General features: G+C 47.2%; 5 protein-coding genes across 5 annotated transcripts; 2 read left to right on the top strand and 3 right to left on the bottom strand.

Moving 5' to 3' along the window:
• Positions 1 to 452: 452 nt before the first annotated feature.
• On the bottom strand, positions 453 to 2,753 carry LOC311323149 (XK-related protein 8-like). Its single transcript, XM_084455316.1, has 3 exons — positions 2,670 to 2,753; positions 1,441 to 1,637; positions 453 to 1,332 (listed from the first exon to the last, which is right to left on the bottom strand). The coding sequence occupies exons 1-3, from the start codon at positions 2,747 to 2,749 to the stop codon at positions 617 to 619; spliced, it is 993 nt and encodes a 330-aa protein (XP_084311442.1). The 5' UTR covers positions 2,750 to 2,753; the 3' UTR covers positions 453 to 616.
• Positions 2,754 to 4,882: 2,129 nt separating this feature from the next.
• Positions 4,883 to 7,017, bottom strand: LOC311322903 (XK-related protein 8-like; the record flags this gene model as incomplete). Its single annotated transcript, XM_084455021.1, has 3 exons — positions 4,883 to 5,697; positions 5,739 to 5,929; positions 6,713 to 7,017. 3 exons carry the CDS (start codon positions 7,015 to 7,017, stop codon positions 4,883 to 4,885), a joined length of 1,311 nt encoding a protein of 436 aa, XP_084311147.1.
• Positions 7,018 to 9,075: 2,058 nt separating this feature from the next.
• Positions 9,076 to 11,298, bottom strand: xkr8.3 (XK related 8, tandem duplicate 3; the record flags this gene model as incomplete). The annotated part of the gene is made up of 3 exons (XM_084455020.1): positions 10,871 to 11,298; positions 10,090 to 10,277; positions 9,076 to 9,827 (listed from the first exon to the last, which is right to left on the bottom strand). Exons 1-3 carry the CDS (start codon positions 11,197 to 11,199, stop codon positions 9,076 to 9,078), a joined length of 1,269 nt encoding a protein of 422 aa, XP_084311146.1. The 5' UTR covers positions 11,200 to 11,298.
• An 874-nt stretch (positions 11,299 to 12,172) lies between these two features.
• Positions 12,173 to 17,968, top strand: srsf4 (serine and arginine rich splicing factor 4). The gene is made up of 6 exons (XM_084455330.1): positions 12,173 to 12,317; positions 12,997 to 13,139; positions 15,111 to 15,256; positions 15,380 to 15,597; positions 16,205 to 16,282; positions 17,039 to 17,968. Exons 1-6 carry the CDS (start codon positions 12,211 to 12,213, stop codon positions 17,571 to 17,573), a joined length of 1,227 nt encoding a protein of 408 aa, XP_084311456.1. The 5' UTR covers positions 12,173 to 12,210; the 3' UTR covers positions 17,574 to 17,968.
• A 3,047-nt stretch (positions 17,969 to 21,015) lies between these two features.
• tmem200b (transmembrane protein 200B) lies at positions 21,016 to 22,616 on the top strand (the record flags this gene model as incomplete). Its single annotated transcript, XM_084455018.1, has 2 exons — positions 21,016 to 21,020; positions 21,257 to 22,616. 2 exons carry the CDS (start codon positions 21,016 to 21,018, stop codon positions 22,614 to 22,616), a joined length of 1,365 nt encoding a protein of 454 aa, XP_084311144.1.
• Positions 22,617 to 24,290: the final 1,674 nt, after the last annotated feature.

Here is a 24,290-nt window from a genome sequence, read left to right as displayed (position 1 = left end):
CGGAACACTGTTAATCACCCGACAAGATTTCCCTGTGTACCAAGAACACCCATGTCAGTGTAAATACAAATAAAAATCAAACATTGAAAGTGATTTCAGACATAACTTCAATTACTTATTTACATACATTAGCACAAAGTGTCCCCCTCCCAAATGAAAAACTTTTTCCCTATGTGTAATAATGTATGCTGCTAAGCTGTTATACCAAAATTACATAGCAGTTCCTATATAACTACAATGCTATTGCTACAGGTATGTAGTGTGCTACAGGTAAAGTGTCCAAGCTGCTGAATATTCCAATGCCATCATATCCAAATAACAGCATCATGTCTTGTCATTTCTGATCTAAGTGTCCCATGCTTTAAAATTTGGTAATTTAGCAGACGCTTTTATCCAAAGCCGCTTAACAATGTTTTGAGCTAGTGTTGGGGTATCACCCGACAAGATTGGGGGACAAGTGCCTTGCTCAAGGGCACAACAGTAAACTACGGTTGTCTATAGAGAAGCTTGATTTATGGATTTATTTTTCTCTGTGATGTGTCCATACCCACATGAGCGGGGCCCCCAAGTCAAATAGTAATTTCCTCCCTCTGTGGGAACCATCTGACTGTGTGGGTCAGGTGTAGAAGTTAGCAGCCAGATTCTTCATCCTCTTGTTGACTCTAGTGACGGGTTCTGGGGGTCCAGCTATGCAGAGACTCATCATCCTGGAGTCCACCTCATCCTCCCCCTGTGGGGCCTCCTGCCTCTGCTCAGGCTCCAGCTCATCTGCTGTGAGCTTGGGGTGAAGGAACCTGTAGTACACAAGTCTGAACAGGAGTCCAGTACTGAAGAGGACAGCAATACCAGGGAGCACTACGCGGGGGGGTAAGGGGGGGTCAAAGTAGGGAGGCTCCGTTGTGATCTGCCAGTACCAGAGTCCACAGAGCAGAGTGATATCAGCTGTTATAACGCTGTAGTACAGCAGGGTCTTGTTCCTGGTCCGCCCCGCCGCCACGTTGAACCAGCTGAAGTACCAGATGAGGCCTACGGTGGCCCGGTAGAGCCACTCTCCGCCAACGCTGTCCATGAAGTTTGTCTGTGATCTCCAGGCACAGAAGAACAGAATCATCCAGAGGGACAGGAAGTGAGCCACGACGTAGCAGGGCAGGACGGAGGTGAAGAGGGTCAGGGCAGCCAAGCGCGGGGCGATCAGAAACAGGTTCCACAGGAGGTAGACCAAGGAGGAGAGACAGTCCTGTCTGGCCTTTCCAGGGATGAAGGAACGCAGTGACCGGTGGTACATGGTCACACTGAGGGCGATGGCGGACACTGAACCAGCTGTCTTTAAGTCTGGGGGAGAGAACATCAGCAACTTAGTGAAATTGAAAAAAAGTAACCTTTATTTAGACGGGTAATCTCAAGAGAGACCTGATGTTTGCATTACATGGATGAACTCACATGTGACGGGCTCCAGCTCGTCCCTGTGGATGATAACGGCGAACATCAGGACTATCTGCGGAGCGCTCTCTGAGAACGCCTCGATCAGACGCAGCATTCTGAGGTCATGCGACAGGTACCTGTGCACGTCAATGTCCTGTGGAGCAGGATTCCCCGCGCGGAGGCTACGTAGGGAGACCTCCCCCACCCCAGCGTACCTAGGGGGCAGACAACAGGCTTAGCTAACTCAGCCTAACACCCATGTCAGTGTAAATACTTAAAAATCAAACACTGAAAGTGATTTCAGACATAACTTCAATAACTTATATACATACATTAGAACAAAGTGTCCTCCCTCCCAAATGAAAAACGTTTTCCATATGTGTAATGTATGCTGCTTAATTGTAATACCATGTAATGACATAGCAGTTGCAATATAGCTACAATGTTATTACTACAGGTATTGGTATGTAGTTTCACAGAGATTCATGTACACAAGGTAAAGTGTCCAAGCTGCTGTACATTCCAATGCCATCATATCCAAATAACAGCATGTCTTGTCAGACTAACTCAGCCTACCCCTGTATAGGCCTACTCATCAACGCTGGGACAAGTGTTGGAACTAGCGTGAGAGCGTGATGTCTGTACCCAAGATGAAAAATATCGTGATTGTGAATGGAAGAACATGGAGTGTTCTGGAATGTTGTTTCTATGATAACGCTTCAAAGCGTTTGGAAAGGTATGAGCAGCATTCCCCGCAGGTGTGTCTGCATTCCATTAGGAGAGAACACTAAACAGCAGACAGGGAGAGGTGCACAACTCTCTAGAAACAATACTCTGTAGAAACCACTCTGCTAGTTGTCACATTCACTTCTAGTTTAGCCCAGCCATACTTAAATGGACTGCACTTAGCCTAGTATAGCGCTTTTATCCAAAGCGTTTTACAATGAAGGCCTCTCATTCACCCATTCACACACCAATGGCGGCAGCTGCCATGCAAGCTGCTAGCCTGGTCATTGGAAGCAATTTGGGGTTCAGTGTCTTTCTCAAGGACACTTTGACGTGGCGCCAAGAGGTTGCGAACCACCGACCCTATGATCATTAGACCACACACGCTACCTCCTGTCCTGCGCCACAGCCGCCCCATGATAGCGCCCATAGAGAACAACATGACGGTGTTCAAACCACACAGCGTGTGGCTATTTCAACAGTCAAATATGCCCACCGGTAAGTCAACAGAGCTCACTAACCTGAGATAGACTCCCAGTTGCATGAAGTGGAGGATCTTGAGAAAGCTCCGGCTCAGGCAGCCTTCAACCTTGGTCTCCATGCTGTAGTCGTCATAGCTGTACCACAGCCAGCTGTAAATATGAACCAGGACAGAGGAGCCCAGCAGCAGGAACACAAGCAGTCCCAGGACAACGTAGTCCTCTTCTTTATAGAAAGTAACGATAGCCCACACGTCTATCACCACATCAGCCACAAATAATACCAGACCCACAAGTGTAACTATGAAGTCCTTGCACTTACAGGACATGTTTTTTTTCTTTCTTACAAGTGTTCTACCTGTAACTTACCAGGGACCAAAGTAGATTAGGCTACTGCTGTGCATTCAGTCCCTCGAACCTTGTACACTCAAAATGAAAGCAGCCTACGCCAAAGGTAAGTAGACTAGAGGCGGTGCAGCCTGTTAGTACACACCCTCATTTACTCCATTTAGGCTATATCTCCACTTTCCTTTTTAAGAGGATAGGGGTGTAACATTCCAAGGTGTAACAAATTAAATGAAACAGAAGTAGCCTACTCGTTCTTATAGATAAATATGTTGCCAAAAAGGTATTTGAAGGAGGAGCCAAAGGCTACAGTTGGGAAGTAGGCCTACATTCAATCTTGTAGTCTATTTGCCATCCTGTGGGACACGGGTTCACTGTGTAGGTAGCCTACTTGTTACATCTGCTTTCAGTAACTGCTCCTGAGCAAAAGGTGGAACCACATCTATCCTCAAAAGTCCGGACTGAACATCGCTGCGACGCAACGGGTTAAAATGTCCCCGCTTTCTCCACGGTAGCACTTTGAAAAGTCCTCTGCTTTGAAGGGGTGGAGTGGTCATGTGAGTTGACAGCGCAGACGGGAGTTGACAGCGCAGCTAACGTTAGCAGCTAGCTAGTGGGCCTGACGTTAGTTTTCAATCAATCAAATCAAAGTTTTAGCCTCAGTTATTTTCTAGTGTAGCTAAATGACATGGTCAGGTGATCAAAAGAAAAGTCGACAGTGAAAATAGGCAATTCGAAGATTAATGGATCGAAAATATGCCGATGTGCTTAATATGCCAAGACACGGTAGCTCTTGTTTAGTGGCCATTTGAAACGCCACTATGAAACAAAACATAGTCATTTTGAAGCGACCTTTCCTCAGAATCCAGAGCTAACCAGAAAAATCAACGGGATCTAATCGGACAGGAGGAGAGGAGAGGATACAGGAGGTGTCACACTTTCCACAGGAGGTGAGGAGAAGAGACCAGACTCACAGTTCTATTAATACATCCATGAGACCAGACTTGAAAAGGTTGGTTTCACTTTTCGTTGGGTGGGTGTGAACCTAATACATCCATGGTGTGAACCAGTGAGGGAGGGGGATTTATATATAGCCTAAATGTTTAAAAAACGGACGGATTATTGGTGGAAAAATTGTGAACCTTTATTTGTATTTGAGTAGCTTACCAATGTATAGAGTATCAAAATATGCTTACCCATATTCTTACAGTATACTGTTTCTGCACTCACATTGATCTCAAATTAACAAAAAAATGTTTTTTTGTTGTTGTCTTTTTAAACTTTTGCTTTTGATTGTAGGCTTCTTCCCCTCACTTTTGTTTAAGGCCAAAAACGAAGTACCATTTATGTAATCTTGTTTGTTGACCAGTCAGTATGGGCTTGTGTTGTGTGTAGCTTAATATCTCAGCTTAATGCAAGGAGCTATGAAGACACATAGCTGGGGGTGGGGATGTCTCTGTATAGGCCTACTCATTTAGATGTCTCTGGCTCAACTTGATCGTGTCAGTACTGAATACTCTGTTAATCAGCTAGCTAATGTCACGTAGGAACACAGACAAGGATACAGAACTGCCTCGTATGTTTTTGTTTCCAGTCTTTTGTATGAGACGGGAACACTGTTAATCACCCAACAAGATTTTCCTGTGTACCAAGAACACCCATGTCAGTGTAAATACTTAAAAATCTAACATTGAAAGTGATTTCAGACATTATAACCTATGTACATACATTAGAACAAAGTGTCCCCCTCCCAAATTAAAAACTTTTTCCATATGTGTAATAACGTATACTGCTAAACTGTTATACCAAAATTACATAGCAGTTCCTATATAACTACAATGCTATTGCTACAGGTATGTAGTTTCACAGAGATTAATGTATACAGGGTAAAGCCTGTAGTACTGTGTGGGTCAGGTGTAGAAGTTAGCAGCCAGATTCTTCATCCTCTTGTTGACTCTAGTGACGGGTTCTGGGGGTCCAGCTATGCAGAGTCTCATCATCCTGGAGTCCACCTCATCCTCCCCCTGTGGGGCCTCCTGCATCTGCTCAGGCTCCAGCTCATCTGCTGTGAGCTTGGGGTGAAGGAACCTGTAGTACACAAGTCTGAACAGGAGTCCAGTACTGAAGAGGACAGCAATACCAGGGAGCACTACGCGGGGGGGTAAGGGGGGGTCAAAGTAGGGAGGCTCCGTTGTGATCTGCCAGTACCAGAGTCCACAGAGCAGAGTGATATCAGCTGTTATAACGCTGTAGTACAGCAGGGTCTTGTTCCTGGTCCGCCCCTCTGCCACGTTGAACCAGCTGAAGTACCAGATGAGGCCTACGGTGGCCCGGTAGAGCCACTCTCCGCCAACGCTGTCCATGAAGTTTGTCTGTGATCTCCAGGCACAGAAGAACAGAATCATCCAGAGGGACAGGAAGTGAGCCACGACGTAGCAGGGCAGGGCGGAGGTGAAGAGGGTCAGGGCAGCCAAGCGCGGGGCGATCAGAAACAGGTTCCACAGGAAGTAGACCAAGGAGGAACCCCAGTCCTGCTTGGCCTTACCAGGGAGGAAGGAACGCAGTGACCGGTGGTACATGGCCACACACAGGGCAATGGCAGTCACTGAACCAGCTGTCTTTAAGACTGGGGGAGAGAACGTCAGAAAAAGGAAAATTGAGCTTATGCACAGTTCGACTGATAATGCATAGGGTACCAGAGGTGTGGGCATGACAGAGTAACAGAGAGGAGGGTAGATGGTGTTTACATTACATGGATGAACTCACATGTGAAGAGCTGCACCTCGCCCCTGTGGATGATGACGGCGAGCATCAGGACTATCTGCGGAGCGCTCTCCGAGAACGCCTCGATCATGTACAGCATGCTGAGGTCATGTGACAGGTACACTGCAATGCCCCGTTGATGATCCTTCCCCTTGCAGAGGCTACGTAGGGAGACCTCCAACACCCTAGCGTACCTAGGGGTCAGACGGCAGGTTTAATGAACTGAGCCTGTCCCTATATAGGCCTACTCATGCACTGGAACAAATATGATTGGGACTAAGGGCAACGTGATAATGTGATATGTACCCAAGATGAAATAGAAGAACCAGTACCCTACCACTAGCAACTGAGGTAGGCAGATATGGTATACAGCCCTATTTATGTGTCATTTGTGATCTTGGGGTTGTTGAGGATGAATTTCATTTTGTGTTTCACTATGTACAGCGATCTGAGAAAGTCTATATTTGAAAAAAATCAGTTGATGAACCCTGATTTGTTTTGGCTGTCTGAAGGTCATATGTTGAGTTGGCTATTTAATGAAGAGATGTTTTATTCTTGCAAGATTTATAGAGAATACATGGCAACTAACACAGAGGACACTGTATCCAACAAAATAAGTCACTTTGTCATATCCTTGTGTGAAATGTTTGTGAAATGTAGATTATGTTGAAATGTATATTATGATTTGTCATGTGGTCATCATTGATTGTTATTGCTATCCAGTGTCTTGTAAGCCATTATAGGCTGGCCACCATAAATTGTGAAATCAATCAATATCTCAGTTTTACTTCTTATACTGTACGAGGAACAGGAAGAAAAATAGTAAGTTTGTAACTGTTGAGAAGCACTTCCTGTTAGGTGAGACATTTCCTGTGTCTGCATTCCATTAGGAGAGGAGCACTTAACAGCAGACAGGGAGAAACACAGCATGTGGCTATTTCAACATTAAAGTTGATAAATCAACAGAGCTCACTAACCTGAGATAGACTCCCAGTTGCATGAAGTGGAGGATCTTGAGAAAGCTCCGGCTCAGGCAGCCTTCAACCTTGGTTTCCATGCTGTAGTCGTCATAGCTGTACCACAGCCAGCTGTAAATATGAACCAGGACAGAGGAGCCCAGCAGCAGGAACACAAGCAGTCCCAGGACAACGTAGTCCTCTTCTTTATAGAAAGTAACGATAGCCCACACGTCTATCACCACATCAGCCACAAGGAATACTAGACCCACAAGTGTGATTATTAAGTCCCACAACTTGAACTTGAAAGGGAGTTTCTCCTCCATGGTCTGTCCGAATTCATCTGTTTTCTTGTTTTTTATTCTCCCTGTAACTTGCCAGGGAAAAAAGTAGATTCTTGCTGCGTGTTCAGTCCCTCAAACCTTCAAACCACTCAAACTGAAAGTAAGACGAGAGTATGTAATGGTTGAGCCTGTTAGTACACCGCTCGTCCCTCTCTTTCTTCCTCACTACCTCCTTATAAGGAGATAGGGGTGTAACCTTAAGATGTTAAAATTCAATTCAACATTTATTTTTAACTCGAATGACACTGAGGTCGTACAGTGAAACAGATGTATTCATTTGTATATACAATACAAATCTTACGCCCCCCCCCCCCCAAAAAAAATAAAATAAAAATAAAACAGTACAGCTGGGAAGTACATTCGATCTTGTCTTCCCCTTTTGTTCAGGAGGAGCTGGTAATGAATGTCAGAACAGAGGACAGCCTACATGGAACATTATCATGGAATTAGTAACGTGAGAAGAGGAATTGTAGACAGCACATGTCAATAAAGTTTTTTATGCATTAGAAGAATTCACAAAATACACAAAAAACAAAGACCTTCAGAAAACATGACAAAAAATATAAATGCCATAAAAATATGTGGAAATGGCCATAGAAGGGATATTGTATTATCCCAGCATGAAATATACTTCAGTAATAAATGAGGTAAGAGGAAAGGTTTAAACATACACCATGTATACCGTAACACTAGTATTGTGCATTGTGTGTCAAGCAATTCTGATAATGTTTAAAAAGGAGCTTCAAACTTAATGATAATGCGCTGATATTACAGACAGACACCACATTATACACAGCAATTTCATAAGGCTACAGATGATGACATATTTCCAGGCAGCTATCTGTGTTTTATTACAATAGTGTTACATTCCAAGCTTGAGGCCTTTCGTTGTCTTTTACATAAATCCAACATGTTTAAGTTCAAACTACTGTATACAATCCAACATGTTTAAGTTCAAACTACTGTATAAAATCCAACATGTTTAAGTTCAAACTACTGTATAAAATGTAGTAACAGTACTACAGCCCTCTCCTCTTCTAAGTTTGTCATATGTGAACCTCTGAGTTTCACACAGGAACACGCTCAGGTGGTCAACCGGCCAGCAAGATCATTGGAAACAAACAATTGCAACTCCAGAACCTATACCATAACCTGAAGTCCATAACCAAAAAGGCAACCCAGGTAATGACCCCCCCTCACTCATCAGTCCAGCTGTGGCCATCTGGCAGGAGACTCAAGGTCCCACTAACCAACAGCTACAAGAAAGGTTATGCCCTCTGCTGTGGCCAATCTGAACAGGGACAGGACATAATAAAATACCGCACCCCCTCCCAAACAGCCCATGAGCACTGCTGCTGAAATTATATTTTACACTATGCATTTTAGTTGCTTTTTACTGTTTGCCAGAGTGCCAAAGGCAAATTTCAATTTCATGTAAATGTAATGGACAATAAAGTTTTCTTTTGATTGTTTTTAGCTTATCTTACTCCATGACATACTGTACTGCACATAGTGGTTGAGAGACAGTCACATGATAAAGTGAACCCATGTCTAATGTCATCAGCCAGCTTTTATCTCTCATAAATACACCTTCCTACTGTATGGTATAATACTGTCATGACACCATAACTAGATGTAGATTTAGAGAGACATACAGTATGGCTGAAGAAACTGTTTAAAACCATAAAGTGGTAAACCTCTTGGTTAGTGGTACATTCATTGAACTTACAAAATGAGTCAAGTCAATACAGATATTACAATATACAACATAGTAAATTCCATAACATAACAACACTTAGGCCTCTCACAGTTTGTACAATACCACAGGTAACAGGAACCTTAACATTATGGGCTTTGGCAGCTCTCATAATTGCAACACTATTCTTACTATATTATCACACAATTCCCAAAGGACTGAGTATTTCACACAGTTTAGTTTACGACAAGTTACCAATTCCCTTCATAATGATAGTCTGCCCTACAAAGAGAAAGCAGGAAATAAAATATAAGTTACACTGCGTCACGTTGATGCACATCCAATCAGACAACACTGTTGACCTCACGGCCGTTTGTCCGGCTTTGATTTCTCCTCGTTTCTGTGTCTGAGTAAAAGTGACTGGCGTGACAGGCCATCCTCTGGTTGAGCAGCTGGGGGGAGGCGTCGCCCTGGGGAACGATGGCCTTGAAGGCCACCCCGCCGTCGGGCATCTCCTCCCCCGGCCTTGCCTCCCGCCCCGGGGGCCTCCAGAGCCTTGGGTGGAAGCAGCAGTAGTAGAGGGCTTTGAACAGTAGGCCCAGGACGTAGGCGAGGGGCACGGCGGCGAGCAGTGCGGGGGCGTAGCAGCTCGTCGACGCCGGGTCTCTGTAGCACCACCAGGTGGCCAGAAGAATGCCTCCGTCCGTGGCCATGAAGACGTGGTAGATGATGCTCCTGCCCCTGGTCCGCCCCTCCGCCACGTTAAACCAGCTGAAGTACCAGATGAGGCCCACGGTGGCCCGGTAGAGCCACTCTCCGCCGGCGCTGTCCATGAAGGCGGTGTCCTGGCGCCACACCCACAACACCATCACGGGCCAGATCAACAGGAAGTGGGCAGCGACGTAGCCGGGCAGGATCGAGGCGAAGAGGGCGAGGGCAGCCACGCGCGGGGCGATCAGCAGCAGGTTCCACAGGAAGTAGACCAGGGAGGACCCCCAGCCCTGCTTGGCCTTGTCGGGGAGGAAGGAACGCAGTGAGCGGTGGTAGTCCACCACCATCCAAGCTATAGAGGTGGTGGACGCCACCACACTCACGCCTGCAAAAGGAGAAGTTAATCAGAACAGTCAGAACACAGACAAGGGGAAGCAGAGATCTGAAGGTCACAGGAAGTCTCTTTGTTGTGGTTTTGATAGAGGGGAACATAGTATATCTAAGCAGTTTCGAGCGATAACAATATTTCCATTGAGTAGACCATTCCATACACACACATACTCTATCAGGAGGCTACTCCTGCTGTGTCACATGCAGTCTGACCCCTGAAGAAACCGTAAGGTCAGTCACAGGACGCCTCAACTCACACTGGACAGGCCGGGCCGTGTTGGTGTGCAGCATGATGTAGGTCATGAGGGTGAGCTGGGGGGCGCTTTCACAGAAGGTCTCGATGAGCCGCAGCATGCTGAGGTCGTGGGTCAGGTACACGGCGTACTCAGAGCCTTGCTCCCTTCTCCACCACACCCGAAAGCCCTGCCATATGGCAGAGATGTGCCTGTGGACGAGAGACCACAAATCAAGATCAACCTCTGCATGAGACCAGGACCAGCACATACCTTGTTGATTTACGGCTACATTATTTAACAAATCCTTTTTCTTTTACTGCATTGTCTGAAGCCAAGTTCCAAAGAACTAAGTTCACAATAAATCATGTGAACCTTGCTCTCTGTGGGAAACGTCTATTATTAAGCCCTCTGTGACTGGCATTTCTGGCTGACACACCTGTTTGAGTTCATTTCATGGGTTCTGTACAAGTTTCACATTTCCTGGGCTCGTCTGACCTGCTTTCAAGAGGGATTTTCATAAATGTCAAATGGCCTGCATCATGCAATATTGTTGTGTTGTAGCCTACGTTCCTGTCTCTGACAAACTGGGAAACTTGACTCAAGACCTATTAATACATCCATGCTCAAGACAGATGCATAATTTACATGATAATAACATTATTTTCAAGGTTTTCCAGATTACTATTTGTAGCCTACTGTAGACAGTTGAACACAAAAATAATTTGAAGACACACACATTGCGCGGATGATGATCACGTGCAGGCTAAGTACAAGTTTTTATCTAACTAATCAATAACGTTACCTGCAGAAGAAGCCGAGTTGGAAAACATGTAACAGGCACGAAAGTTTTTGGCGGTTGCCAAAAAGGACATGCTGTGCAGAAGTTTGCTCAATGAACCCCTCTAGATCGCGGTCGTATTTGAACCAGAACCAGCTGAACATCTGGACCACGACAGAAGACAGGGCCATGAAGCCGACCAGCACCCCGAACCAGAAGAAATCCCCACGGGAGTAGAACTCGGCGGCGACCCACACATCGGAGCCCACATCGAACAAGAAAGTACATGCGCCGATCACCGAGAAAAGAAAATCAAGCCACGAGTACTTAGAAATGACCGGGCTCTCTTCCATAATAGCGACGTGTCCCGTTAGCTTTCTTCGCGCAATTCCACCATCTCGAGTCGAGTTCACGCTAGCCGCTATTTTAGGCTTCTTATTATAATACCGTTACATGTCTAGATATCTAGATAACTCCAGCTCGCACATGTTGCACGGGCTAACTTTAACACAGCTTTCCGCCCAATGTGGAGATTGAGCCACGACACAAAATGCTAACGTTACTGTAGTTTGATATACAAAGGCGTGGAGGTTCGGATAGCTTGCGATAACTCCATGGATTTTAATCGAGCAGTGACTTCGATCGTGAACTACTTCTATCATCGACAGCTTTCCACAACCATCCACAACATTAAAACTTGTAGAAGCCCCTCCCATAACAATAAACGTAACATGGATTACGACTGACCTACTTTGACCACCTACTGCAACTGGCTGGATCGAAGATGTGTGAAATGATTTATAAAGAAACCTTGTGTACTTTTTGTATGTTTAAGATATATTTGAAAAGAACAGCACTTTCTCCATTTCTCCACTCAATCATTTCTGCTGGGCTCCACTCTTAACCAATGGATCCAAAGGGAATCACGTGTGACTTTAAGGCAACTCTATTTTAGGTTTATTTTTAAATAAATAAATAAAAAACATGAACATTTTCACTAAAAACATGAGCACAACAACACTGAAATCGGACAACTCTGATGTATTTCCAAGCCCACCTTTGTAGACACAAGACACAAGCATTGTGTTGCCTCTGGGTATGAAATGCGCTATACAAATAAAGCTTTGATTGAAGACACACCCACATCGTCGCGCGGCCTATCGTGTGCAAGAGGAAGGAATAATTTGGGTTTTCTTCTCCAGCCTCGCGCCTGATCTCGTGTGTTCTTCTCCAGCCTCGCGCCTGATCTCGTGTGTTCTTCTCCAGCCTCGCGCCTGATCTCGTGTGTTCTTCTCCAGCCTCGCGCCTGATCTCGTGTGTGCTTCTCCTCGTAAGCGCGCGGACACACATCAGTCGCTGGGGAAATGTCGAGAGTTTACATCGGAAGATTGAGCTACCGGGCCAGAGAAAAGGACGTGGAGAAGTTCTTCAAGGGATATGGGAAGATACTCGAAGTGGACTTGAAAAACGGGTAACAAATTGAACGCTCTTGTTGTGTAATGGTCGCTAGCTAGCTTAGCCACGGCTAACCCTCGTTGTGTGTTTGGCCTTGTCTTCAGGCCCAGACCTGAAAAAAAATGGCCGAAACGGTCTAGCTAGCCAAACGATTCATGTTAACCGTAGTTAATTTGTTACATGTGCAATTAATTTGTGTGTTTTTTTCATTTCTAAGGAGATGTTAAAGTGTGATTGGAGAAGGAAATATTAAATTAATGAGTACTTTGCAGCAAATAATCAGCAAGCGGGCTAGACTTGCTAACGTAGCCAGCTAATCACGTTAGCCTTACTCATAGCCTTGTAGCTGGATAATGGCGCCGTGTGCGTCCTGGCTAACGCTAGCTGGCTAGTCACGTTACTCCATTGTGCAGTGTTTTGCAGCTTCCTGCTTTTAGCTAACGTAACTCTCTTCTCTAGCTACATTACATTTGTCATTACATGAGTCATTTATCAGACGCTTTTCTCCAAAGCGAGTTCAAACTTACTAACGTTATTCATACAATTAACGTTATATAGTATATAGCTCATAACCGGTGTACCCCACGTTTCCGTGTCAACATGTATGCAGCGAGCTAGTAGGGTAACTGTTGAGTCTATATAACTTGATATACATGGCATTTCGCACCACTAATCTTCTATTCCTCCGTGTGAAGGTATGGGTTTGTTGAGTTTGATGACCCCCGTGATGCAGATGATGCTGTGTATGACCTGAACGGGAAAGACCTGTGTGGAGAGCGGGTGATAGTGGAGCACACCAAGGGCCCGCGGCGGGACGGGAGCTATGGCTCTGGGGGAGGTGGAGGAGGCGGAGGAGGAGGAGGAGGAGGTGGTGGTGGTGGTGGTGGAGGAGGAGGAGGAGGAGGAGGAAGAAGTAAGTATTCAATCAAGTATTGGTTTTTCATTCATTAATTGGACTAAATGTGATTGAGGAGAAGGGATTTATTTACATACATGAAGAGTACTTGAGACACTTCTATTGCATGACTTCTCAAACTTGTTTTGTCCTTGGTGGCTGTCTTTTCATACAATTTTACTTGCTCTCGTCATGGTTAGTTAATTGTTCATCAGATGTCCTGGGGGGTGAAACTGGTTGGTCACAGCAGAGGACAATTAATACTACAATATTAATATTTAGTTAGATGTGTTTTACTCATCCTACCACATTGTATAAGAGGCTTTAATCAGTGTTGTTTTTCTAGCGAGATTGAGTGGATTTTTATACCTTGCGTGTTTACCGGTCCTTTGCTGTGATGTCATCAGGTTTCAGTTGTAATGGCACTAGTCCTACTCAGGGTTCCAGCTGACTGGTGGGTCTTATCATACAGGTGTGACACAGTTCAGATTAGACTAGAAAGATCAATATCAACTACATCCCCGAAGAGAAATTCTTTTGTTGCAGCCAAAGATACGCACAAGTCATACAATACAAAACAACATAAAGATACAGTGGACACAGTTGTACAAAAGGGGCACTACAATAAAGCATAAAATAGATTGTTACAGATGTACAGAAAGTACCCAGAAATATTTGACGACAATAAAAAGAAATATCTGACAAGAAGACAGTAAAACGACTGGCACCAGATCAGTCCGTACTAGCTCCCTCCGAGTGGGCTCGGGTCCATAAGTGTCCAGCCAGTCGGGGGGCATTGGAACAATGTGATGGTGGCTGGTAGGAAGGACGGCCACAGTCAGGCTAGAGGAGCTGTGCATTGTTATGTTAATGATGTGTATATACACAGCTAAAGCTCCGGCACTAGCTTACCCACAGTCGTTGTAATTCTTTACAACTTTTGAGTGACTAACGGGCAGGCTGTTACAGAGGTTTTACATGTGATTGTAACAAGGGAATGGAAATTGTATGGATCGGAGCCACCAATGACTTGCAGTCATCTCGGAAAGCCAGATGCTTGATTGACAATGTTACGGGGGAACCAACAATGTAGTTATTTCTAAATTGTCTGGGTTAATAGGGGAAACTGATCCTGTGAGATTCTCTATTGAAATATTTGATAAATACTTGCTTGGAGAAGAGAAAATTGAGAAATTTGTTGTGATTGAGTATCATGTTATCTATTGCTGTTTTATTCAGGATTTTTTTTATTTTGTTTTAAATGTATGTCAATAAAGGTAAAGATTTAACAAAGAACCTCAATGTTTTAATTGAAAGAGTCCTTTGCTGACTGCCTGCCCCTATTGCTGGCCATGGTGTCCCCTTTCCAAGAGTGTGGTTTGACCATTCTGGGCCCCTGGGCAGACCAAAAAAGGGAGCCATTGTGAATGAAGACCGCTTTTGCCATTAGGCCCAGGCCGGGTGGTGAGGATGCCATGGGGTTAGGAGCAGATGTGGGTTGAGCTCTTATAGGTGCCTGAAAAAAAACATGTTTTGTAAAGTGAAATGTCTGTGTAGCTATGATAGTTAGAACTTAACTGTAGTTCACCGTAAGTACGTCTACAGTCAGTTTGTATGTTGCTTTGACATAAGTTTCTATGTAGATTCTTTGTATTCAGGTTTACAAAACTAGAATCAGTTATGGTTTTGTTGTATAGATTTATATTGTTAAACAGGGAAATGTCAGTGTTCTTGAAGGAGAAATCTGTTTTTAGGTCAGTAAAATGAACAGGATGTTTGATTTTGTTTGTTTCCCCCCTTTTTAGTAGCTTGTTTTGTCTTTTCTTTTCCCCTTTTTAATTTGTCCCAGATTTATATGGATATTGTTTCTAGAATGTAGCTTGGAGTTTAGTATAATGACTGTCCTCAACTCAGTGCCCTTCCCTAACGGCTCCTGTCCTTGTTACCTTGAAGGTGGGTATGGGCGCGGGGGGAGAGACAGGTACGGACCTCCGGCTAGAACGGACTACCGGCTGATTGTGGAGAACCTCTCCAGCCGCTGCAGCTGGCAAGACCTGAAGGTACAGAAGCTATGACGTCACAAAGCCAATGCATGTCGTGTACAGATTTGGAAAAGCCCAGTTCCACCTTGAGTGGGACATCAAGGTTTGTAACGACCCCCTCCCCCTTATCTCCGCCCGCAGGACTACATGAGGCAGGCGGGTGAGGTGACCTACGCCGACACCAACAAGGGCCGCCGCAACGAGGGCGTCATCGAGTTCAGGCTGTACTCCGACATGAAGAGGGCCCTGGAGAAGCTGGACGGCACCGAGGTGAACGGCAGGAAGATCCGTCTGATCGAGGACCGGCCCGGCGCACGGCGCTCACGCCGGTCCTACTCCCGCAGCCGGAGCCGCTCCAGGTGAGACACGGCCTGCAGCTTAGGCTCGCTTTCCTGTTCATTTTATGTCTATTTTTATGTGACGCACTCTGCATGTAATCTCTTTGTTGTAAAGCACTTTGAGCTGCATTTTTTGTATGAAAGTAAGTAGCCTTGAGAACTAATGGTTCTTGGGCTCCTGCCCTACTAAACTCATCTGCCTGAGGCATGATGTATAAGTACTCCCCCTGGACATGGCGCTAGTAGGTCGCAGGGACCCCCAATCCAACCCTTGATGCTGACTGCCAAGCAGGAAGGCATTGGGTACCTTTTTTTTATATATATATAGTCTTTGATATGACTCGGCCGAGGATCGAACCCCCAACCTTCCCATTTTCAGGCCGGACACTCTAACCATAAGGCCACTGAGCTGGTGCTTTTGTATGAAAAGAGCTATACAAATGTTTTACTTTGCTATAATAAATAAATAATTTACCAAAATTGTATTACCTATATGGGTCCGACTGTTCAGTTTCCACCTGGCCACTCAGCCCCCCCCCCTCAGTTTTGAGGGGCGCTTGACGCCTGTGATGATGCAGCCCGCCCCCCTCTGTAGCGATCTCCCCCTGACCGCTCTGTCCCTCTTCAGGTCCCGCTCCAGGAGCCGGCGTTCCCGCAAGAGCCGCAGCCGCAGTGAGAGCAGCAGCCGCTCGCGTTCACGTTCCAGGTGAGAGAGACAGCCAGGGATGTTAATAGTTGACCGACTCATCGATTAATTGCAATAAGAATTTCCTCGTAAGATTTGCTTACTCGACTAATTGCTTGTTAATGGAACAGAAGTTTTTGAACGAACATTATCAATGGGAGTTGGGCGAAAGGTAATCATGATTTAAGATCTGACTGCACATGAGGGCGTGTTGCGAAGGCTAATTGGGATGCCGGGAAATTTCAACGATACAGCGGACAAAAACACAAAAATGAAGCAAGCAAAGCGCAGTCTAGCGTGGGACGTTCTTATCAATTAATCGACTGTTGTTTGTTAAGGTTAACAGTTATCGATTAATGAGATTCCTTGAAATTTGCAACCCTAGAGACAACACACACGGCCTGCACACGACAGGGACTAGTCCTACTTGAGCTTATGTTGTTAAGATGCTACAGAGATCTAAAGATGTGTCAAGTTCCCCGTGTGCCTATTGCGCAAGGTCAGGCTGTGTGTTTAGGAGTATACACGAGGGTGGCTGAGCGGAATGTTTCTGTTTAAGAAGTACTACCAGGATCCTTACTCTTAAAGCACCTGTTTTATTTATATTTTGCTACTCATGCATGTTAGATTATGCCCTTAGTCACTTGTTTAGAAAGGAGATGCACTTGTGAGTTCTGGCGAGTAGCAGTACCCCGACTGCCTACGTTAAACGCAATTATTGTAAGTCACTTTGGATGAAAGCGTCTGCTAAATGACAAATGTAATGTTTTTTCCCAGGGCCGCCTCCCGCTCCAGGAGTCGCTCCCAGAGCAAGAAGAACAAGCCCAAGCCCAAGAAGGAGGACGAGGAGCGCAGCAACGGCGCCCACAAGCCCAAGGAGGGGCGTGGCCGGGACGAGGGCCGGAGCCGCAGCCGGAGCCGCAGCCCCAAGAGCAAAAAGATCAAGAAGGAAGGCAAGAGGGGCCGCAAGGACGAGTCCCACTCCAGGTCCCGCTCCAGGTCTCGGTCCCGGTCCCGCTCCAGGTCGGGGGTCAAGGATCGCTCCAGGAAATCTGGCTCCAAGAGCAAGAGCCGGGAGCCGGCGAAGAGCGACGAGGAGGGCGGTGGCGGTGGCGCCGCCGCCCCCGAAAGGGCTTCGTCCCGCTCACGCTCCCACACCCCGGCCGAGGCCAAGCCCAGGTCCAAGAGCAAGTCCAAGTCCAAGTCTCCTTCCCCGTCACCCGCCAAGGCCCGATCCCGCTCGCCCTCCGTCTCGCGCTCCGAGTCCCGCTCCAAGTCCCGCTCCCGATCCCGCTCCCGCTCCCAGTCCTGAGTTGATGATGATGATGTTGTTGTTGACCCCCCCTCGTCTTTACGTTCCCCCCACCCCTGCGTCTGTCCCTCTGTTTTTTTGATAAATAGTTGTAGAGAAACATGCGCTCAATGCTTGTTCCCTTTCATACGCAAGCTTCCCCCGTTTTATTTTTAATATTCTTAAACTGCATCTTTTTTTCCCAGTAGTGTTGTCTCTTATACGAGATGTGTGTAATATGTGATGTCTCATAAGGTATTGCTTGAATAGAATTTTATAAGTTGAAATGGGTAAAATGCTGTAGTAGCCGTCTTAACCTTTGTATCACATAAGTACATACTGTGCTCTCTATGTGCAGGGGGGGTTTTGTTTTATTCCGATGCATCCTTTCACCGATTACTTTGAAAATAAAAATGAATGAACAAATTGGCTGCTACTGTTTTTGTGTCAGGGAGATGAACCACCGTGTGCTGAGAGGTTATTTATATGGAGTATGGTATGAAGGGAGGAAAGTCGAGGTAGCAGCTGAGGGCATGGGGCCAATAGACCCGCGGCACTGGGAGCACCTTCTTTGGCACACCAGGGACCCAGATCATCACAAACGTAGTGCTCCAATTCAGCCACAAGATGGCGTTGTGCTAGCTGTATTGTCCAGGCTCGAGGGTTTCTTTTAATTGACCGCAACTTTACATTCTCTGTTCCTCGACAGAAATCGCTATTTTTTTGTTGCTTTAACGTAAAATTACAATATAATCCTCAGTTAAAGTTCGCTGGTCTGGGTGAAGTAATCGACCAGACTTTGTCCTGTCAACAATTCCGTTGAAGGAATGATAGGCTGGTTGGTCTCAGTTCCATGGGTAGGGTAGCTTCTCCACAAGCCTCCAGGGTGTCGCGGTCAGGGGAGGAGGCGCCAGGGAGAAGCGGTTGTGGATTGTTAGCTAGTTTTGTTAGGGCACATATGGGAAAAATGACCAAGCTGCATATTTTTTCCACACTGAAATGAAGACACTTTATGCCTTTTGCGGACAAACAAAGCTCCAGACAGCCGGCGGAACAACCATCCCATGCATTTAGGATTCCCAGTCAAAGTGATTAGGCTAGATCAAATTGTTTCATTCAAGGAAGCCTGCATGAACAACCGGACTGAGCGAATGAGATCCTGCTTTTTCGATATGAGTCGGAGGACGAAGAGACTGCAAGAGAAGACTACGTCAACGCAGGCAAGTAACTTTCCAACATATTATCTAAAGTAATCTAATACTGGGCCGATTGTAGATTGTGGCTGTTTAGTTAGAATAGCGCAATGTTCGGAAGAGAATGATAACTTCAAACGCGCCTTTTCCGGAAGGTCATTGGGTTTTCTGTTTACACCTAACATCTGCAAACATCAGTAGGTTAGCCTAGATTTCAGATGTGATCTGCAGTAGAATGTTTACTGTCTTTTACATAGACCCAGCTGTTTGTTTTAGAAGGGCGATTCAGCCCAGGACCATCAGATATGTAGGAATGCAACAGTAGGCTATGTTCATCGTCTGTCTCGCGACCATCAGAGATCCGTTATTTGCGGGGTTTATGTATCAGACTATAGATAGTGTAGGCCTACTATGAAAGGCAATACATTATTCTACATTTGCAGTACAGGTGGTGATGGTGGTGGTGGTCAGCCTACCCAATTTCAGTGCGCAGAGCATGCATGTGAATTAATAATCGAATATAAATTGTTGACATGGTAAGGTAGCCAATCTATTTCTCATGCAATGTATTCATATAACATTAATAATTAACATTAGGTCCTATTTCTTAGATACTCATTTGAAGACACTTTCCTTGGGTAGAATATGCTTAATTTTAAAAGGAGATATACGTCTAAAATTCTCTGCAAGTATATGTACAATGTCGAGCTTATTAAAATTAATTATTTTGTCTAAGAGGCTGCCTTTGATATTTAAAGCACATTTGCAGTGATGTCTTAATAATTAAAACCCAAATATCCTGTATCATATTCCATACCGAAGCTTTGTCTTTAGCTGAGTAGGCTACTTTATTTGGCCACCGTCCACATTCCTCACTCATTAAACGTGTGAGTGGAAAATGAGCTATAATGACAGCATGTCGGGTTTGCACCATTATGATGACCATATCAGTAACTATCTGAATATGGATCCTGCAAGAGCCAGTTTCCGCAACGATCTATGCAAATGCTATTACTTTCCATCAGGCTTAATTGTCAGGGATTCATTTAGGATTATCAGCTTTCAGTCTGCATGATCACCCACTTGACAGTCGTGATCCTATTGCCTTGACAGCTTTCAAGCTGCTAACACACTCTTCGATCAGTAGCATACATGCAGTGTCGTTCAGCATCTCAGATCTGCATCGTTCTGCTCGGACTAAACCAGGCTTTCATTTTGAAGTGGAACAAGCCCTAACCAATTCCAAGCGAGGATTGTAAATGACGTGCCACAGTGTAACGAGGAACCCCCTGCCAGACACGTTTGTTATTTCAGACCAGTTGCTTGGATGCATGGCTGCAGCTAGTAGTTCCTCTTCAAGTGGACATTCTGTTAGTTTTGCTCCACCGATCTTCCGGAAAATTCTCTGGGATTCCTCTGTGGCCAGTCGTTCAGTTGTTGACATGTTATAGGCTGGACAATTATGTATTCGATTTCATCTGTTCAGAGGGACTTGGGAAAACAGGCCATGAAAAGTGTCTCCATCCTTGGCTTTTGCAGAAACATCACCTCGTGTCGGTAGGACTCATGCCAACCATGAGGCAGCCTTTATCTGCGAATTGAAGAAAGCGTGTTTGCTCCAGAGATCCTAAATTATGTTGAGTTGTTGTGTGTTTGTGTCATGTATATCAAAACAACACTGTAGTCCTGTATTAAAACATAAAAACTGAAATCAACTTTATACAGCCAAACTAAAGCAAAACATAAAAAGGCAATTATTTTGATATCCCTTCGGAACCTATAAAGGTCTGTGGTTCACCAACCGAAGCACTAAAGAGTGTATCTGAGCGCTTTCTGATGATCTGAGGCCAGAGGATGTGGCTTGGCTGGCCCTTCTGTGTATGAAACATCAAGCAAACAGCCAGGGATACATCTCTGCTATGCCCCGGGGGCCTCCCTTAGTCGCCTGTGTTTACACCCTATCTCTATCTGTTCAGAGAACCGTCTGCGTTGCCAGCGGAGCAGGCTGATAAGGACAGACAGGCCGGACAAGACACGGCACATTGTATACAGGTTTTTTATTTACATAAAAAAGGCCCCGTTGCGTGCGCAGGATGCACGTGTTTATGGTCATGGCCATGGGGGAACTCTGGAAGAAGGGAGCATATGTGTGTCTGTTTCTCCATTCTTATTTGTACCTTCTGAGTTTATAGCAACCCACAAGACATGAAAGGTTTAGAACGAGCGGAGCTGTAATTATGTCCTGTGTGGTGATTGGTGTTTGGATAAACATGAGGTCGGTTGAGGTCAGGAAAAACATGTGGTAGTGGCACACATCAAAAGCCTCCTGATGACCAAGGGCTGCTGTTTTAAAAGAAAACAAGGGAGACAACATTTCTGCATATGTATGATGAAGGAAGCCTGTATCTGTATGTATCTGTTTCTGTATGTTATAAACATGCTAGCTAGCTACATACACCGGTGTATCAGTGCTTCCGTCATTAACCCCTGACCTCTGCCCTCCTCCCTCAGTCTCCCACCAGGGCGTGACCAGGAGCAGGAGCTCCGGGCCGACCCCGCCATGAAGACCCAGAAATCCCGAGACGACGTGGCGTCGCCGCCGCCCGGTTCCTCCCCTTCCCCCTCCCACTCCCGGCCACGGAAGCCTCTCTTCAGCCTCCGCCGCAGGAAGAAGGAGCGCAGCGCCATCCGGGGGAAGCTGCGCATGCGCTCGCTGCCCGGCGTCTTCCTGGTGCTGGGCGCCGTGGTGGTGGTGGTGGGCACGGCCCTGGCGGTGGCCGGCTACTGGCCATACCGGACCCACCACCACCGCCGCCCGGCCCCGCCCGGACCCCCCAACGACGGGGCGTCGGGCTGGAGTGCGGGGGCCGCCAAGGGCCTGCTGTCGGCGGCCGGCCTGGTGCACAGCGAGCGGATGAAGCTGCTGGGTCCGGTCATCATGGGCGTGGGCCTCTTCATCCTGATCTGCGCCAACGCCGTGCTGTACGAGAACCGCGACCGCGAGACCCAGATGCTGCTGGCCCAGATGCGCAGCGTCCTCTGCTCGGTGTCGGCCGCCGTGCCCTCCGCTGACCTCGCCGACATGGCCGCCGCCAACGCCGCCGGGCACCGCCGCTGGGTGAACAGCCTGCCCGCCGCCCACCTCAACATCCTGTGTCAGCAGCAGCTGGCCAGCTCCGAGCCCCTCCTGCAGACCGGCCGAATGGGGGAGGAGGGGGAGAAGGGGCCGGACTGCGCCTACCAGCAGGCCACGCTGCGGACGGAAGCCCTGCACCACCAGGAGTCCGCCTCCACCCCCTCGCTCCACTCCTCCCACTCCAGCTCCTGCAACTCCAGCAAGACGGACTTCAACACGCGGGCGGGGGCGGAGCCAGGGGGCGGGGCCGGATCCCCGGACACCCGGGCCGCCGCCCCGTTCAAGCTCAACAACCACAACAACTGCCTGGCGTCGGCCAGCTCCATGTCCACCCTGGGGGGGGGCGGCGAGGACCGGGAGGCGCCCGCCCCGCTGCCCAGGCGCTCGCTCAGTCTGAGCTGCAGGACTAACCCCCACGGCCCCCCCCACGCCGCCGCCGCCGCCGGGCGTCTGGAGGGGAGGCGGCCAGGCGGAGAGGGGGGCCAGGCGGGGAGGGAGTCCGGCTCGGAGGTGTGCGTGAACATGTGCGGGCTGCCGGCGGCGGCGGAGGAGGCCCCGGCGCTCTCGCCCGCGGAGGAGCGGAGGCACCGGAGCTGGCCGCGCCTGGACCTGGGCGGAGCCAGGCGCTACCTGAAACTGGACAACAAGGAGGACTCAGTGGACAGGCTGCTGGACCGGCTGGAGCAGCAATGCTCCCAGTGGGATAAGAGCTTCGGCTCGGGCCCGTTCCAGTGAGGGAGGTGTCCGCGGGTGGCGTAGGTGGGGGGGGGGGGGTGAGCTCAGCTGGAGACAGATCCACGTGGAACGCCGACGTATTCATCACCAGGGGTGTTGGGACTTGCACTATTCCCATCTCCTGAATTCCGGGAGGCTGAATGGAACCTATGTTGCATAATTCAGTCTCATGCATCATTACCAACTGTTTTCTTTTGGGATGTGCAATGCGGATGCAAAACTTTCTCAATCTTCCAAGGGTTGGATTTATAAACAGACGTTGAAGTCGGGCTGAATCGATTTGGCAGTCAAATGTCAGTGGAGAACAATACCCATACTTCGTACTGTCACAGATGAGAGAGAGCGATTTGCCAGTCTGTTTACTGGAATGCAGTCTCTGTATTGGCAGAAATAAGGAGGAATCAATTGTATCTTTTTTGCCAAAATGTTTGCTTGTTTCCAAGACACAGCGAGCACATCCTATCAGAATGTGAGAACTAGAATACAAGCTGAGTCTTCACTGTGTTAATCCATTTAAAACCAGACCGCAAGAACCCGCAGAGAATGAAGGGTTCCGATAGCTTCTGACATGTGCAGCTAGAATTACGAGAACACAGGGCTTCGACGTGTCTGGTTTGAAGAGACCACATTTGTTGCATGATTAAGGCATTAAACTAGCCTGGCGTCGCCAGCCTGATCTCGCCAGCTCACATTCGATTTCACTCCGCAGATCAGTCTGGATATCCAACCGCTCTAACGGAATCCGCTCTGACAGAAATGTGTTTGTGCCAATCACAACCGTTTATCTAATATGGGCGGGATTAATAAGATGACGGAACAGAGGAGCGCCGTAGAGGCATTTTCGATGATTGGTTGTAGGTCTATCCAATTGCGTCCAGAGGCATTTTGATCTGCACCCGTTGGTAACGCCCTTTAGAAATCGGAAAGCAACTGTGAGATTCCAGACCCTTAGCATTTTGCGAATTGGGTCTGGCGAAGCCAGGCTAGCGTTAAACCACAGGACATCTTAATAATTATGCAGAACAATGGCTGTGTTGTTGGTCGTGTATCAGAGAGAGAGAGACCACTCGACAGGTTTCTAGCTAGAAGGCCAGAGTGAGAACAACGGGACTCCTCACCTCCCTGTCCTGTTGCTTGTCTCTCCCCGATTCCCAGAATGCACCTTGTCTTTACGAGGGGTTCCCAGAGAGGTGAGGGGACAGAGGGACAGAGGAATGGAGGACACAGAGAAGACAGTGAGGGTTTGGGTCTTTGTCCCAGGGTGTCATTTAGTGGGGGTGATGGTGGTGATTTAGTGGGGGTGATGGTGGGGATGATGGTGGTGATTTAGTGGGGATGATGGTGGTGATTTAGTGGGGATGATGGTGGTGATTTAGTGGGGATGATGGTGGTGATTTAGTGGGGATGATGGTGGTGATTTAGTGGGGATGATGGTGGTGATTTAGTGGGGGTGATGGTGGTGATTTAGTGGGGGTGATGGTGGTATTTCTGCATGCAGTCTGGGACATAGAGGTCTATTAACAGAGGGGAGAATAAGACTTTCCCAGAGGACACTCCCCCTCTTCCTCCTTGTCCTTGTCCTCCACCCTCCACTTGCAGATGTGGAGAGAGAGCTCCGATGTGTTTACAATGCCCAGTCTCTCCCTCTCTCTCTCTCTCTCTCTCTCTCTCTCT

Source organism: Borostomias antarcticus (genome assembly GCF_949987555.1).
Source record: "Borostomias antarcticus genome assembly, chromosome: 21".
Lineage (NCBI taxonomy): Eukaryota > Metazoa > Chordata > Actinopteri > Stomiiformes > Stomiidae > Borostomias > Borostomias antarcticus.
Note: the sequence above shows the minus strand (reverse complement) of the source record. Positions and strands in the feature narration are given on the sequence as shown.